At 38.7% G+C, this 18,518-nt stretch overlaps 1 protein-coding gene across 2 annotated transcripts in view; it reads left to right on the forward strand.

The window, feature by feature from the left end:
• The window catches only part of CALCRL (calcitonin receptor like receptor), a 61,374-nt gene that overhangs the window by 15,704 nt on the left and 27,152 nt on the right, over nucleotides 1-18,518 (forward strand). For both annotated transcript variants that reach the window (XM_059727240.1, XM_059727239.1), the window contains exons 5-9: nucleotides 856-966; nucleotides 2,021-2,133; nucleotides 5,562-5,653; nucleotides 13,874-14,000; nucleotides 15,878-16,031. In XM_059727240.1, the coding sequence (XP_059583223.1) occupies nucleotides 856-966; nucleotides 2,021-2,133; nucleotides 5,562-5,653; nucleotides 13,874-14,000; nucleotides 15,878-16,031 (597 nt within the window). The remainder of the gene's footprint in view (nucleotides 1-855; nucleotides 967-2,020; nucleotides 2,134-5,561; nucleotides 5,654-13,873; nucleotides 14,001-15,877; nucleotides 16,032-18,518) is intronic.

Below are 18,518 nucleotides of genomic sequence, written 5' to 3' on the forward strand. Positions count from 1 at the left end.
AAGGCAATATTTGCAATTTAGACATAACCATTAGTGTCCAGTTTTGAGCACTGTACTTTGAAAAAAGGGTAGACAAAAGAGAACAATGATAACAGGCTCAAAAAAGCACAGCCTTTGAAGACAGACTGAAAGAACTGGGTTTGTTGATGACTTTAGGAAAACCTGGTGGAAGTCTTTAAGTATGTGAAAGGTTCCTATAAACACGACAGTGATAACTTATAGTTCATATCTACCAGGGGTAGAATAGGAAGTAAAGTTGCGTCATCTTCAGCAAGAGAGATTTAATATATATTTAAGACTAACTTTTTGAGCACTGGAGATGGCCACTTAGGGAGGTTGAGAGTGCTTTTAAAACAATTTAGACCATTGATTCTCAATCAGAGTGCTGCAGAACCTGAGGTCCTATGAGATCCTTTTAAGTGTTTCATGCAATATTATCCCTGTTAGGCAGGTAAATACTTATGCATGACTCACAAGATAAACCCAGAGATTTCATGTTAGGATCCATTCTATCAGAAACATACTGTTGTGGTCTTTCTGAATTCTTTGAACAGAAGAATTGGTCTATTATTTTTTCATAGCAATAAAAAAATTAAAGCTATAAGCTGGCATTCTTTTGAGGAGGGCCTTCAGTCTAAAAATATTGAGACCCACTGATTTAAATAAATCAAGTCTTTTACAGATTTTTTTGATTGAAATGTTTCTGTGTTTTGTGCTGAAAGTGCAAACTATAATACTAAGAGACCTGAGTAACTTAAAGAAATGATTTGGTTTGTATAGACTCTCTTACAGATTCCAGCCCTTGTTATGGAAAGATCTGTGTGAATTGTATCTGATTTCCCTTCATGTTTATAGGTACTTACTGTAACAGAACATGGGATGGTTGGTTGTGCTGGAATGATGTTGTTGCGGGTACCACATCAGTACAACGCTGCCCTGACTATTTTCAGGACTTCAACCCATCAGGTAAAAGTAGATGAACCTCTGCACTGAGGTTGCTTGAAAAAATGGATTGTGGCTAATTGAATCCTCCTGTCAACCTAGTGGCCAAGCTCAAGTCACTGGTTTAACTAGGATCCAGTTAAATGCAGGTTTACTTGATAGGTACACATTATCTACCACGTTCACTGGCCACATAAACAAGCATGCAGCACCATCACTACCACACCACCACACCGCTAATTGCACCTCTGAGATTCAATAAACTTAAAAAAAAAAGTCAAGGACAGGTCAGATTTAGCTAACAAATGTTATCTGACCCCAGCATCCACCCCAAACTTTCCTCTAGTGTATTACAGTGACATAGTTTAACACCTTTTTAGCTCAATTTAGGTGATTGTCAAGTGTAGTTTTCCACTAACGTAAACCATAGTCTAATTCTTTTTCATCTGTGGCTAAACTGAGGCTCTTCTAGGCTTCTGTTCCTGTGTGATCCTGACTTTGAGGTTTCCGAATGCCCTTTCACATCTAAGAGCTTTTGGTCTGTCACTGTTTGCTATATCGTAGCTATAAAACAGTCACTGAAAATGAAATTTCTAAAGTGACTCTTGACATTCCAAGCAATTTCACTCATGACATTTTTCTCTCTTTTCTGATTCTAGTTTACAAAAATAAAATCTCACATTTTAATTGAAATCCCTGGCTGTCATGTGACATTTACATTTTCCTGTCACTTCCTCTAGTAGTGTTCTAACAGTGAGTGTGAAATATTTTTCCGAGTAACCGTATTGGAGAAGAGGGACTTTTTTGTTTCCTTACATCATTTTCCCTTGCCAAGCAAAAACAATGGCCACCAGTTTCTCAGAATTCAATTGCTTAATAAATCTAGTTTAATAAATCTGTTTAATAAACAGATTTTTTAATAAACAGAATTTATTGTTTAATAAATCTAGTTTAATAAATCTGTCATTGGTTTGCCAAATTTTATGGACTATTAAATATTAGACATCAGAAACAGATCTTTGCTATTAACTTTTGTGGTTTCTGTTTTATTTTCTGTTTTCATTTTCACTGGCCAAAGAAAAAGTTACGAAGATCTGTGATCCAAGTGGACACTGGTTTAGACACCCTGAAAGCAACAGAACCTGGACAAATTATACCCAGTGCAATAGCTATACACATGAAAAAGTGAAGGTAGGAAATAAATGCATGTTGCCACTGATGTAGGACTTTTAATATTCATATTATGTGTGTCAAAACCTTCATTCTGATCATTTCACTGCTATTAAAACTGTACATGGCAGTATTTCAACATAGAGGGAAGGCAGTCTGTACAGAGAAAAGGGGAAAGTGTGTTAAGATGACCAAAAGAGCCTGGTTTTCATTTAAGTGGTTTTCATTGGATTGAAGAAAATGAAATTGTATTTATTTACTAGACCTATGTCTTCCCCACACAAGGCTTAGGGTGTCTTACAAAATAACTTAAAAAAAGAGTAAACTATTAAAATAATATAGTATAACAAAGCAAATTGCCTCCCCAGCTCGCAAATTCAAAACAATCCATCCCAACCTACGTATTCCTATTCCCCTGCTTCTCACCTAAGAAAAGCATCCTCCCTTCTTCCCTACCCCATGTGCAACACAACATCATTTTGTTATTTCCATTCATTTACTCCATGAAAGATAGTTTCCTTCCATACTCCCTCCCATCTTATCCACTCTCTGTCTCTCACAATAGAGATTCAGATCATCCCCTCTCACAAGGAAACTTTGCAAGGGTCGGAGGAGAAAATCTTTGTTAAGAGGTCCCTTTTAAATCTGAAAATTTTGTTTGCTTTATCCTCCCATAGACAGCCATGTTCCAAACACTATAGCGTTCCAAGATGCACACAGATGTCTCTGCTCAGTGAAGTCCCCTACCAGAAATGCAGAAATGAAGTCCCATTCTGGAGTAACTGTATCTCCAGCAAGGGGAGTGCCCTAGTAGAGCTGATTAAAAATAAGTTAATTTTTCATATTGATTTTAGAAAAAGAAAAACCTGTTTTTATTGAAAAATTTGGACCAGCTCTACTCCACAGTGGATTCCACACAGCAACCTTGGGGTTTGGTTGGCATGCATTTCCCTTCTATATATGTCCTGGTTTCCAGAGAGAGTCATCTACCAAGTTAAGGACATAAACAACTGTGCCATCTGAATGAACAAAACAATTTTCATCATCCACAGATCAGGCAGAGATAGATTTGTGCATAGAAGATTGTGTGTGGCATGTCCCATGCAATACAATATGCATAATAAGGACAGGATGGATTATAATAGGCTTCAATGCAATTTGAAAATATGAGTCAGAAATCTGACAAGAGTTAGAAATAGCTGTTAAAACCCAACATCCCACCTGTCTTTGATTATATCATATGTCTATGGCAGGGGTGGGCAATTATTTCGGGCTGAGGGCCGCTTACTGAGTTTTGGCAAGCCATCAAGGGCTGCATAACAGGCAGCCATGGGCAGGTAACTATTACTTTTCCAAATTTTTTAGGGACCCTGTGGGCCGGATAGAATGGCCTGACGGGTCACATCTGGCCCACGGGCCACATTTTGCCCACCCCTGATCTGTGGTATTTAGTGGTATTGCAGTTAAAATGAAAGTATTTCTAGCTGAACAAATATGAATATTGTTTTAAAATAAACAATCAAAATTAAGGCAAGTAGCAAATGGAATAATGTAAAACGTGTAAGTGAAAAGAAACTGAACTTTTAAATCTGTGGAGAACCAGCTTGTGAATGAATATATGCTCATTAAAGAGAATAAGGATCAATAATCCTGGCATCAGATAAGAATATTTAAAGGAAGAAACAGTAATAACCACCTATGTCAATTCTGTCAGTCAAATTTAACTTGGTACTGGATAATCATCCACGGTAGAACATCTACAAGCTACAATAAGAATATATTTCTAAAGCCTTGCCTGAAATGATGGGAGAGACCGAGCATCTCTAAGTACAATTTAGTTTAGTAACTGGGACAAATGTCATGACTTTTTTATTCTAGTATTTGGCTGCAAATAGAGGGAAGATTAACCAGATCGGCAAAAGCAGAGCCATCTAGCACCCTTAGTGCAAGTAATCTACTGTGCTCTGACTTATTGTACTATTCCATACAAAAACCAACCTGACAAGAATGTGCAACTACTTATTTAGTTATATATGTGGCTTGCTGAAGGATCATATCCTATGCCTTCATGCATCTTTCAGTAGGTCAGTTAAATGGGGCACAATGGATGATTTTTTTTTAATGTTGCTGGCCAATATTATTGTCCAGTATGTAGTTCTGCACAGCACATTGTACCCTGTTTGACCCCAGTATTAAATTAGAAAGGAATCTTCTTCCCCTTCTCAGCTAAATGAAGCAGTACTCTCGGAGAAAGAAATAAAACATGCAACCATATGTGAAAATGCTTCATAAGGTAGTTAGGGGTCAGAGTTAAAAGTGCATGAGCAATCTTTGCATGGGAACTTCAGATTTTTTTAGTACTTCACTTGGCAACAATAACATTCTTTTAATTTCATTTGGAATGGACTTTCTTTGCACTATGCATCTTTTCTTTATAGAATGGAGTATTTAATAAGAGGAACTAGATGAAATCATTTTATATGGGTCCTACACAATTGGTACAGTGGATTTTCAGTGGTTAATTCAGGCTTCAACTGAGTTCATCTGAGCAAAGGAATGTCTACTACAGCTTTGTGTCCTAGTCCTGGAGGCACAAATTTTTTCTTTCAGTTCCACATGAAGAACCATCTTTGATTGTTAGGCATATGGAATGAAGATTTCTTTTTCCTTAAATGCAAAATGAGGATAATAGGCCTTACTTCATCATAGACAGATCTGTGGAGCTAAATTTAATTATTTAGCGATTTAACATTTGTAAAGTGAATAGTTGTTCTTAAATAGGAGACACTAGGTAAGGTGATCTTAGAGGATTATTATTGAAATTTAATGTACTGCTTAATTCAGATCTGCCTAGTCTGCCTATTTGGCTAAAGTTATTTTCATTCCTCTTGCTTACGATTGATATGAAAAATTAACTATTTCTGACATTTCATTAATTTTGCTTGCCATAATTATCTCTAATCACTTTGTTAATTACTTAATTGTAATTGATATGGCAATTAATTTAATTAATTTCCTTTACTACCTTCAGGAATGCTAATTGAAAGTTGACATTCCAGTACGATAGTTGCACCCTGTTTTGAAGGAAATGTCTTTCAAAAGCTCCAACTAGAGAAAAAGAAAAGATTACATAAATGGATTTTTGAAACTATAATTTCAATAGTAGGTTAATCAAATCTATGACATGGATGTGCCCAGCAGATGACATAAATAACTAGAATTTTGTAAATACAGATGCAAGATATAGGAGCCTATATAAAAAAAAAAATTTTTTTTGTTTAAAAAATAAAAAAGTCTTGACTTATTGCAGTGAGTTCTAAACAATGCTTCATCTTTTTTCATTTGTTTAATCGTGCTAGTTCTACATGTAATGGATTAGTCCAATTGTTTCAAATATGATAGTTCTATATTCTCCATAACTTATTCTTTATTTGGTTCCTTTATTACAGACAGCCTTGAATTTGTACTACTTGGCCATCAATGGACATGGTCTTTCAATTGCATCACTCTTGATTTCCCTTGGCATCTTCTTTTATTTTAAGTAAGTGTATTTAAAATCTTGCACTTTTTGGTTATAATATTCCTGGATAATCAGGTAACTTGAATCATCTTAAACATACAGTCTGGTTTATGATCAAACTTGAATCATGTATTGACTTTACATTTGGTGCTATAGCATGATAGTAAAGAGAAACTCTCCTTTCCCCTGAAACCTAAGAAAAGGTACAAACAGGAATAGGATGTACAAGCAGGGAGAATAAATAAATGATGATGTTAATTTATATATAGAAGCCAGTGGCTAATGAAGGAGAGTGAAACTACCACAAATTAATAATGAAATTCTTTTGAATGACCCAGAATGACAGCGCATGGTAAAGTTACTGTTGGTATCTTATTGGCCTGGTCCGTTTTCTTCAGCAGTGGGATCGGGTAAAAAACCTCTAGTCCTGATGAGTTGACACTTTAATGTAGTGAGCTAGTAGACACTACCCAGCAGCTGTTGCACTAGGGGTTAGTCCATCTTAAAGCACTAAGAGGCCAGCATTTCAAAGGGATGAGAGGATGTTGTTTCCTTCCAAGCCTTGGAGTAAGTAATGAGCAGGAAGATACTCAAAATAATGAAGACATGTTGGGCTAAATCCTATGCTATCACATCAAGCTTAGATAGTCAGGTTTCTGTCTCCTCTCACTCTGCACCAAACCAAAGAAGCAACTGAGCTGTCTCATAGCATCTATTGATGTTGGGTTCTTCAGCACATTACTATAGTGGGTAATTTGGACTGAAGTACTCTATCCACCCCTCAAACTTTTCTCTTGTATACTGGCCTTCAAACTCAGATGCATAGGGCCTGCAAAGAGCATCTTCAGAGCTAAGGTTTCTGGCCCTGTGTGTATGGATCCTCCATGGAACTTCTTCAGCTTGGCTGCATGGAGAATAGTGTCATAGAAAATTAGGGTTGGAAAGGACTTAAGGAGGTCAACAGACTTCAGGACCTGGGTTTGTTCAGCCTGAGCAAAAGAAGGCTGAGGGGTGACTTGATAGCCACCTACAAATATGTCAAGGGAGAATACCAGGATCTAGGAGAGCAACTTTTCAGAAAAACACCCCTGGGAGGATGTGGTCCAATGGACACAAACTAGTTGAGGGAAGTTTCGGCTGGACATAAGGAAAAATTTATTTTCCATGTGGGTAACTAGAATTTGGAACACACATCCTGCAGAGGTGGTGCAGTCACCATCCCTGGAGGTTTTTAAAAGAAGGCTGGACAAACACCTTGTTGAACTCATTTGAGCCCAATTACCTCCTGCCCATGGTAAGGGACTGGACTTGATGATCTTACAGGTCCCTTCCAGTCCTTCTTTCTATGATTCTATGATTTTATGAAGCAGGATCATCCCCAACTAGATCATCCCAGCCACGGCTTTGTCTAGCTGGGTTTTAAAAACCTCCAAGGATGGAGATTCCGGAACCTCTCTGGGTAACCTGTTTCAGTGCCTTACTATCCTCCTAGTGAGAAACCTGCTCCTAATACCTAACCTAAACTTCCCTTGCTGCAACTGGAGACCACTACTCCTTGTTCTGTTATCTGCTACCATTGAGAACAGTCTAGCTCCATTCTCTTTGGAACCACCTTTCAGGTTGTTGTGGGCTACTAGGCTTCTTTTCCCCAGACTAAATTATTCCAGTTCCCTTAACCTCTCCTCATAGGTTATGTTCCCCAGCCCTCTAACTATTTTTGTTGCCCTCTGCTGGACTCTCTCGAATGTATTCATATCCTTTCTATAGTGGGGGCTCAAAACTAGACTCCAGTCTCCAGATGTGGCCTTACCAGCGCTGAATAGAGGGGAATAATCATTTTCCTTGATCTGCTGGCAACACTCCTACTAATGCAGGCCAGTATGCTGTTAGCCACCTTCACAACATGAGCATACTTTTGGCTCATATTCAGCTTATTATCCACTGTAATACCAAAGTCTTTTTCTTCAGAGCTTCTTCTTAGCCAATCAATCCCCACCCTGTACTGGTGCATGGGATTGTTCTGTCCTAAGTGCAGGACTTTGCACTTGTCATTATTGAACCATATGAGATTTCTTTTGGTGAAATCTTCCAATTTGTCTAGGTCTCTCTGAATCCTAGCTCTACCCTCCAGCATATCTACTACTTCTTTCAGCTTGGTGTTATCTGCATTCTTTATGAGGGTGCACTCCATCCCATCTTCTAGATCATTGATGAAGACATTGAACAAAACCAGCCTCTGGGGCACTCACTTGATACCAGCTGCCAACCAGGCATTCATTGAGCCTTTGATTACTACCCTTTGAGCATGATGATCCAGCCATTTTTCTGTCCACCTTACAGTCCATTCATCAAGCCTGTACTTCTTTAGCGTACCAGTTCATCTGAACTTTAGGTCTTTGGTTGCAGAGGAGGGAAGGTAGGTTTGCTTCATAGGTATTGAAGCCAATGGCAAAGTATCTGCTACCTTAAAAGAACATTTAATTCTGCTGCAAATTGAACTGTTTGGTCTTTCTGGATGCTTCATACTGTAAGTATGTAGTGATGTGATTGGTTCTTGTTTGTTATAGACTAAGGAGATAGCTAGACACTTGTACACTAGTATAATTTACATTGATTTGTATGATGTTGTAACTGGCATAAAGAAAAACATGTGCAGCTATCCCAGAGAAGTTCACACAATAGACAGCTACTACAGCTTTCTCATTAGGTGGGGGGAGCAAACAGACTGTTTGCTTTTAGCAAATTGACATCCCTGGATGGATATGGATTGACCAAACACAAACTTCTGTAAGTTATCCAAGTACAGTTTACCCCTAGTCCTTTCAGGGGTAACTCTGTACCAGGTTAGGTAAATCTACCCTAGTTTAGGGGTGGTTCATAATTTATTCACAACTTTTTTATACAGGTGTTGTGTTAATTCAGTTCTGAATTCAGGCCTCCAAACACTGCTACAGTATTACTTACTATGTTAAAGACTAGTCAGACTACTAATGATAGGGAACTCTCCCCCTAGTAAATGTGATTTTAATATTAAGTATCTGCTTTCAGCAATCTTATAAACAATAATCCCTCTATCCTCCTTTCAATTTATGATGTACCTACTCTTATCTGAGGCAGGCTAAAATGTTCAGAGTTTTATCTTAGTTTCAGTTGGTGTCAAGCAAAAGTATCTTTAGGCATCAACTATTTAATCCATCAATTTAGAGACACATTTTTCCACAAGATTTTCAAAAATCACTTAAATTCTGTAACGTTCAACATTTTGAGTGTCTTTTTTGAGGCACTAAAGAGGTCTGATGTTTGGAATACAGTTATTTAGCATTTTCTGATAACCCTTTTAAGAATGTTTTGGATGGTTCCCCAAAAATGAATGCTTTTGGAAATCTTAGAATTAACCTGCAATGTGCAAGTTTTCTGCCTTCCTGTTGGACATTTTTTTAAGCATGGCATATGACTTTTCAGTAAAACATATGTTTATTTTGGAACCTCTTTATTCATTTTTGCACCATTAAATAAGATAAACTCATGAAAGAGCTATGCATCTCTATCAACTGTTTGATTTGGCATAATCGGGATGTACTGTTGCCTTAAACCTCATAAAAAGTTTAACAGATTAAAAATCATGTGCCACAGAAGAATGCTTTAGGATTAAATTTTTAAACAATTTGGATGTGATTTAAAAGTTCAGTTATATTAAAGCTGTAATTTCAATACTTATAATATGAAACCCGAGCCAGTTTCATCTTAGATTGTGGTATTTACTGCAAAAGCAGGTGGTCTGCTTTGCTGTTATTGAACTAAATTGTAAGAATGTTATGTTTGTCTAATTCTCTAAGGAATTTTGTCTCTGGTAGAAGGATTTTGTATCCTTAGAGAACCACATGGAAAGAATCCAGAACCACAAACCACAATTTCTAGACTGTGGTTAAGCTGGGAAATAAAAGGAAATTACAAAATTTAAAGGGAGCTGAGGAAAACCTCTACAACATGTTCCCGTGGGATACACGTACAGTTCCTGTAAAGTATTTTTAGTACTTCAAGAGTCAGTGAGGAATAAGACTAATTCCAGGATGTGTTGTGTGTTGACTGAAGTTTGTTATGATAATTCGTGACTTTAACAGGTGGCTTTTCTGTTGTGTGGGGGTATGCTTGGAATTTCGAATCTGCATCATATTTATTCTTTTAATGATTCATTGTTTCCATGTGATGTCTGTTGGAGTGTAGTTCATAACAATATGGTTCAGAAGAATTTTCAAGAAGCTCCACAGTAAAGAGATGTGGGATTAACTGCCCCACAAGAAGGTCTTATACTGTTTACTGATGGAGATTGGTTAAAATCCTGAAGTATGAAGTTTTGTATCTCTTCCAATTTTTTTAAGCACTAACTATTAGAATTCTGAATATTTTAGTTAGTCATATAATGCCAAATCCCTTCTAATCTTGCAAAGTGTTTGGCATCACAACAACCTGAGGTGGTGAAAGCCAGGGTCTATTTTTGTGTTGGCAAAAAGTATTTCCTTTTTCAGTTTTGAATTTGCTGCCTTTTGGTTCCATTGAATGTCCCCTTATTCTTTTGTCTGAGATCTAAAGACTGTTTTTGGAGAGAAGGCTATCAGGCTCTGCTCCATAGAAGGTATACTATACTGGGTAAAATTTTCAACACCAGTTAAGTAATTTTGAAAATGGGACTTAAGGGCCAGATCCTAGTTCATCTACTGGTCATCTAAATGAAAAAGAGGAGGACCTCTCTTCCTTTTTGTATTAATAGGTTGTTCAGCGACTTAAGCAAGGTGTTTCTTCGATCACATTTAGGCATCCAGAGGTCTAATAGGTAAAATAAAATCTGGCCCTAAGCACCTAATCCCAATTGAAAATCAGTTGCAGTTATGCAGTTAAGGGAATCACATTGATCCTAGTAGATGCCTGTCTGCATTATTAGATGTCCAAATGCCTTTAAAAACCTGACCATAAGTCCCTTAGGTCCTCTTGAAACTTTTACTCTTTACCTCTTATGCATAGACATCACAGGCATGTATTTTATGAACTATTATAAGTAAAATGAAGTATCATAAGGAGTGGAAATGCAGAATTACACAGAGGGATTTCTAACATCTTTTTACTGCATGGAATTTAAGTCTAGCAAGAGAAACTAAAATTAACTTAGATCATAATTATGAATAGGTATGAGTAAAAGCTATTATGTCATTAACAAAAACACAGCACAGAAAAGAGATGTGTGTAGGGGGAAAGGTAGGGGTGGAGGCTTAGGAAGGAATCCTATTTATTGCTGAAAGCAGTCTTTCCTTATTAAATGTCATAAGTATTTCTTTCTTATTTCTTGTCCTGTGATGCTTTCATGCATGGGTGGGGGTGGGTGTGCTGAATATTCAACAGGAACAGCTGTTCGATGACCCTGAGAGATGGCCTCATAAATTGTACATTCCTTTCCTTGCCTGTGCAATGATGTCTTGATAATAAGACAGAATCCCAGATTTGTTCATGACTCATTTGTGCATTTAAGAATTAGCTCTAGGCTGGAGTTGTTTTTATATATAAAATACACAGAAAAAAAATCTAACCGAGTATCTTTTATCACTTAATTCTTTTTCTTTATGTTTTCTATCCATTTCCTTCAGGCAAATGAGGGTTTCATGTAGGACCACATTTTAACACCCTTACTCGTTCCTTATATGGTCAAGTTTTACTTCACTGAGACTAAACATCCTTTCTACTCAGTGGATGAATCTACATATGCAATTAATGCAAAGCAATAAACTCTGGAGCTTATTGCTCTAGAGTTTATTGCTGTTGGGTGCACCATTTGAACATATGCCCAGGACTGCAGCATGTTGAGCCAGGTTGGAGCAGCCCCGGGCAGCAGGGAGCCCCAGGGGTTAGCCTCCCAGCTCAGGGTTGGCCCCCCAGGATCAACATGCTTCAGGGGGCTGGCTGGCGCATGAGGGTGCTCCAGTGGAGGGCTATCCAGCAGACAGGCCACACACTAAAGCACCCTCGTGCCTCAGACAGCCAAGGCAGCATCTACACATGCACTGCTGTAAAGTAGGAATTAATTAGTCTACTCTAACCTAATAGGGGCACACATATAGACGTGATGTTTACTGTGGAGCTAATTAGTCAACTCTACAGTAAATATCTCATGTCAATGGACCCAATGTGAGGAAGGACTCCACAGTTTGGCCTCATTGTCTTATTGGCAGTTTTGGGTACATGTGGAATACTTCATAGGTTTTTTTTTTAGAAAAATATGATAAACATGTGATCCTTATTTTATAACAGCCTTATTCTAAGACTTAAACAGGCATAATTTGCTTCCTATCTCATCTTAATTGTCTGTGCCCACTCTGGTGAACTTCTTCCTTTCTTCCTGTGTTTCACATGTCCTCAGGAGATTGCAAAGCCTGGGCTGCTTTCCCTCCCCAAATCTTTTGGAGAGGGTTGTACTGAAAGTAAATAATTCTTATACTCACGTAGTAAATGGACTGCCATTGCATTCAAATCCAATGTGGAAGGTTCAAGTAGGGGAGATTCTCTTAGTGCCCTCTGTCTCATACATACAGAGAACAGCTGTATACGTTCTGAAATTTTCATTAATTGCATTTTTGGAATATTAATTATGCATCCTTAGTATTCCATTAACTTAAATGTTTTGTGTTGAGTCCATTTTGTTTACCTAGTTTTGTTTTTTTTTCTTTCTGTCTGTAAGGTTGATCTTCTCAAAATGTTTCTAATGAGCAACATTCACATATCATGATATATAAGCAACACTAGGTTAGGCCTCTGTAGCTTTTTCTGGAATGAGGGATAAATCAAATTGTGCAGCAGATTTGTACAGACTTTGCATTACTATAATGGAACCCCCATTCATGTTCCTGCTTACAGGAAGAAATGCACCTCTAAAAGAATTTGCTGTGTGTTCTCCTTAAGTAAGGCTTTTAGATTATTTAAATCCTTCATCTTCCTCTAAGTTTTTTTTATATACATTTAAAACCTTAACTATCTTTTATACATAGCATTTTATAGCTGTATTTCATATTCTGCACACAGTTATTTAAACTTTGAGTTCTTTGATCACCGAAAATATAAAAAACTATACTTGTCTGTTTGGACTTTCCTTTGACTGTAGCCAACTGGCTTCTCTAATCCAGAAAATTGGAGGCAATGAAACCCTCTTCCTCTTGCCATGTGTTTGCTGCCAGCCATAGACATAAGAATAGGGTCCTGTTTTGGCTGTCTTCCCTCTTCCTAATATGGCATTATTCCTTTCTATATGACAAAACTTCCTCTCAGAGACAAGGGGCATTGTATAACTGAAAAGCTATAGGAGGTAAGCATCCAAATAAGAAAAAGCTCAGAAAGTAAATGATGAAGTTTAAAGCCAATGCCTGGTGAATTTATGGTTGAAAGAGATTACTGAGACAAATAATACAATTATATATTAATTCTAAAACTTGTAGAATTATTTATAGATTGTTAAGATTTTACATGAATAGGGAAGGTCAGCAAACAAAGATATTACTTATATGCTTAAGGCCATACTGTGGTCATGTCTGATAAGGTAATAATTTTACATTTGGTATCCAGGGTGTTAAACATATAACCCACACAGACTCTCTATCCAGGCTGCCCAACCACCAGGCACTAGAAGCTGAGGAGTCTGGCCTGCTGCACAATCCAGGGCCCCACTAGGTCTGGCCATCAGTGGAGAGCTTGGTTCACTCCCACTGTTCTCCAAAACCCTCTACCACCACCACTGCCACCACGGTGGCCACTATGACAGCCCACATGGATGGGAGCAAGGTGCTCTATGGTCCAAATCTGGCCCAGGTGACTTTGACACCCTGACTCTATATAACACTGCATAAACATCAATTATTTTGAGACATATTGTCAGAAGTTGATGGAGGTATAGAATATAATATCCCCTTACATTAGCATAAAAACATATTTTTCCAGAGGTTTTTTTTTAGTAAATTCCTACAAAACAAATCCTTTCATTATTGGCATAATAGTATCTGTTGGATTTGCTTTGCATTATATTCAATCAAAGATAAGGCATCATTTGTCTTTCAAAATAATAATTAATTATGTTAAACTGAACATGGAAGGAAAAATTAATATCTGGCTTTCTTCCTATAAAATAAAGAATTCCAAAACTTTAGAATATCAGATTAGTCCTCAAGTATCTATTATATAATAATTTATCTCATCTCTCTTTCCTAGGAGCTTGAGTTGCCAAAGGATCACCCTCCATAAAAATCTGTTTTTCTCTTTTGTTTGCAATTCCATTGTTACAATAATTTGGCTGACTGCAGTTGCCAACAACCAGCAGTTAGTTGCGACTAATCCAGTAAGTGAAAGCGTATTTGGCTGCCTTGTTGATTTGTGTGGGAAGAGATTTAGCAATGAAAATGACATAAATGAGGGATGAATAGCTGATGAAAAGATGTATATAAAAACTAAAATGTTTCAATTACTGTACCAATGAATTCATTTTTAATATAACAGCAGATGTCTAGAAGCAGCTTAGCCAGTTCAGGTATGAGGTTTCAAAATCACAAGGGGATTAATTAAATAGACAGCCTCAGATATTTCAGATTTTGATCTGGTGTCGTGTATCATGTGGAGCTTCATTTACCCAATCCTAAACAACTACAAGACAGACGCAGGACCAGAAAGGATGACTGCTGTGGACTTATGCCAGGGGTCTACAGACTGCTTAAATTTGCCCAAAGAGTGGCAGTCAGAAAGGCTGGAGTTTAATCCAAGGGTCTACAAACTGCTTTCATTGTGGCTTCAGCTTTCCTTTCTTTAAAGTGTGATAATAATAATTTGCTACTTCACTCAAGGGCAGTTGTGGAGCTAAAATGGATTAATTAGTTAGGGCTAGATTGTGGGGCCTGTATTCATGTTGGTGACTGTTTACATTGAGAGTCTTAGTCATTCTGGATGTTTTGAAATATTTTAATTAATATTTAGTGAAATACACTGTTGTTATATGATGTTGCAGTCCTTATAAGTAATGAGTTTAATGGCTAGCACACAGATGTCCTTTTCTCATGGGTGGTTTAATATGTTTACTATATTGGATATAATACATTTCTGGGATTTACTCTAAATTAAAATGGTTTTGCCGTGTGCTTTTGTATGTTTATTTTTAAGGGAATGATTATTTTAACAATCCAGTGAAACCAAGCTTAGATCCATATACAGTTCTGGTGTAGTAGATAACTTTAATTTTACTGGTTTAAAAAAAAAAAACAGCTATCCTAAAACATTCAGTTTTGTTCTATTTCAACAGAACTCAGACTTGTGCTCCAAAACCAAATAACAGCATTTTTTTTTAGGTAGAAATTGATTTTTTTCTTCTCCTATTCCTATGGTGATATAATTGAATATTTTTTAGGGAGTGACCAATTTAAAGAGGGAGAGATGTGTGGGCCTGATTTTGATATCCTTTACTTGGGGATAAATTTATAGAGTTACATCAGAGTAAAAGAAAAACCAGAGAGGAAAATCAAAGCCCATAGATAATTTCTGCTTAGTATAGTTGGCACCAGGGCTAACCATTCAGGAGATTAGTCTCCTTTTCCTGGAGACAGTACATGCACTGACTCTACTGGAGCAACTAATGTAACTGAGAGAGTGATAAAGTAGCATAAGTAAGGTGGGGCAAGCAGGGAAGTGCCAGCTTGTGGTGGGAAGAGGGATAGAGGGGAGTGGAAAAAACCACTGCCACTGCAACTATACAATCATGCTAGTGGTACAGCAGCAGCCAGAAGTCACTGCTGCCCCTGTATGTTTTAACTGCCCAAGGTGCTTTGCTGCATTGTTATGCTTCTGGGATAAGAGACCTAGGTGAAAGATCTTCGTAGAGAAGTTGGCCTCAGATAATTGCACAAAGGAATTTTTATTTGTCAAAATGAGTACATTTATGTCCAAGTAAGCAAGGAACCGGTGAGAGGAGAACATAATGTTGAGGTTTTTCTTGACGCACACCATGTTGCTGGAGGCTGCTAATGTACCCAGAATTAAATCAGTGAAACTGTTACCTTCTGTGTGGGGCCTCTGAATGTAATCATGAGAGTTATGTTAGGAATAAAAACATATCGAAGCAACATTTGTAATAAAGCAGGGTAATCCAGTGGTTTCCACTTTGCCATTGATTCTCACTAGTACTATTGCAGCCAAATTATTTACATTTTATCTTTGTTTTTTCCCCTACAGGTTAGTTGCAAAGTGTCTCAGTTCATTTACCTGTATCTAATGGGTTGCAATTACTTCTGGATGCTCTGTGAAGGCATTTATCTGCATACTCTCATTGTGGTGGCTGTCTTTGCAGAGAAACAGCATTTAATGTGGTATTATCTTCTTGGCTGGGGTATGCAATATATATGTTCTTTCTTTTTTCGGGGTGGGGGGGGAGGGGACCAAAAACTACCACTATGACACTTGGGGTGTGATGTGCAAAGCCTTTATTATTTTCAGTTTCAAATGGTATCATTTACTTTTTTCTGAGCAATTCAGAGTGCACCAGACAATGTTTCTCTGAAATAAGAAGCAATATTGCACAAGAATGAAGTACTGTTCTTTCTTTAATATTTTAACAAAGTTAGAATTCTTAACTTAATAAATCCTTTTGCACGTACCTCTATCTTTGCATTTGTGGAGTCAGGAAGTGACTCCTCCTTTGTATAGAGAAAATAGTCTCCTATTTTGAAAAGACATTAAGAAGTAATTATTCATTGTTTCTCATTTTTAAGATGTTTATACAGGAATGAATGTTTATTTTCAGAGAAGTCCCGCCATGCCTAGGTGGAGGGTCAGAAACTGACTTGGAGAAGGCCAACCATTTATTTTTCCGGCAGTTCCATTTGACCTACATTGTTCAAAAAGTAGAGAGAGAACTACTGTGTCTAGAGATCTCAATTATAAAATAGCATAATAAAAAAGCAGCCAGCCAAATCTGACAGATTTCGATAGAATAAAGAGCACATTTTCAAAAGTCAGATTTCAGTCTTCTGATTATATTTGCACAATGTTTTAGCCCTAAATTTATAAATTATCAATAGTTTTGGATGCTTCTGTTTTTGATTGCCCAGACTCAAAACTAGCTTAATTTTAGAGCCTGGGGGTGCTTGTAAACGCGACAAGGGTTTCGTTCGGTTTAGTTTTCCTAAATTGGAATGGTTGATTTTTTTTAGAAACCCCCGCCATTTCCACTGTTTCAATTTAGGGTGAGCTAAACTGAAGTAACCCCTCATTGTGTATACACAAGGTTTAGGGGGCCCGATCCTTAAAGCCTACCTGCCTCTCCCACGGTGGCGGGGGGGGGGGGAGGGGCGGTGGTTGAGCTGCCGGTTGACTATACGGTCCCTGAGCTGCGTGGGACACTGGTGCTTCCCTCCACGGTGGCAGTACCCCCTAGGCAGCACCCGCCTGCTAGCACCTGACCTGGGTGGTCCCAGAGGGCACTGCTACCATGGAAGGAAGCACCAGACCTCGCACAGCTCAGGGCCTGTGCAACCTGGCGACAGCTCATGCAGGAAGGCTTGACTGAAGGAAAAGAAAAAGCAACAAAGCAGCAAGGAGCTTGATCCCCATCTCCAAACCCCCTCCTAGAGTCTGTCTGCCCACCTGAGCTGTGCAGGGCCCAGTGCTTCCCTTTGCAACTGCAGCACACGCAGGGCAGCTCCTGCCCACTAGCAGCCCACCCGGGAGCTGCCTGGGGGTGCCGCAGCCGTGGAGGGAAGCACCAGGCCCTGCACAGCTCGGGCAGGCAGGCTCCAGGACAAAATAAATAAGTAAAGATCAGGCTCCTTGCCACTTGTTTTTGCTTTTTTTGTTTTCTTCAGTCAAGCCTGCCTGCATGAGCTGCTGCCGGGTTGCACAGCCCCTGAGCTGCGCAAGGCCCCGTGCTTCCCTTTATGTTGGTGGCACCCCCCGGGACCACCCAGGCCAGGTGCCAGCAGGTGGGTGCCACCTGCTGGCACTGCCACCATGGAGGGAAGCACTGGGGTCCCCCACAGCTCAGGGATCACTTGCCCCACTGGCAGCTCGCCCCTCTCCCCCATCATGGGAGAGGCAGGTAAGCTCCAGCACCCCATGCACTGTCCCTGCCACCTTCCTGCTGTCTCGGACCACCCGGGAACAGCTGGCTTGCCCCGGGGGCAGAGTGGCAAGGCAGCAGGAGGGTGGCTGAATGTCCTAGTGATGGGAGAAGGTGGCAGGGATGGTGCACAGGGTACTGGAAGCCTTCCAAGCCCAAGCTTCCCCTACCATGTGCCCTGCCTTGCACTTAGTTATGTAGCAAACACTTCAGATGGGTTTTACCTTGCTACATAACAAAGTTATTTAAAGGGGAGTATGCCATCGAGCGTGTAAATAGCAATGCCATTAAAGTGGTACAAAAGGGCAGTTAAGCCCCTTTAAAGGCCAATTTTGTTGTGTGTACAAAGACCCTGGGTGACCAGCGTTTTCTCAAAATCAGATCTAAGAGTGAGCACCCATAATCAGTTGTTACTCAAAAATGTAGCTTCAGTGGTTCAATATTATTTCAGTATAACTTCTCTAAATCTCTTTTTAGATATGTATGTGACTTACATGCGCTGTAGAACACAAGCTAATTGAATCCTGGACATGCTATTGTTTATGTCAAGACTGAAGTTTTCTTTTAAGAATTAAAAACAGCTTGAAGTCCAGAAACTGCCAGTGTTCTTAAGAACAATATTCAGAATATCTTTTTGCTTATGATTTGAGCTAACCCTTCTTCATATATCTTGGTATGAATTTCTTGCTAAAACAATATATTAGGCTACACTTCCCATGCCAGGAGTGGCATGAAGATAAATCAAGTGATCGTTTAGTG

Source organism: Alligator mississippiensis, chromosome 4 (genome assembly GCF_030867095.1).
Source record: "Alligator mississippiensis isolate rAllMis1 chromosome 4, rAllMis1, whole genome shotgun sequence".
Classification (NCBI taxonomy): Eukaryota; Metazoa; Chordata; order Crocodylia; family Alligatoridae; genus Alligator; species Alligator mississippiensis.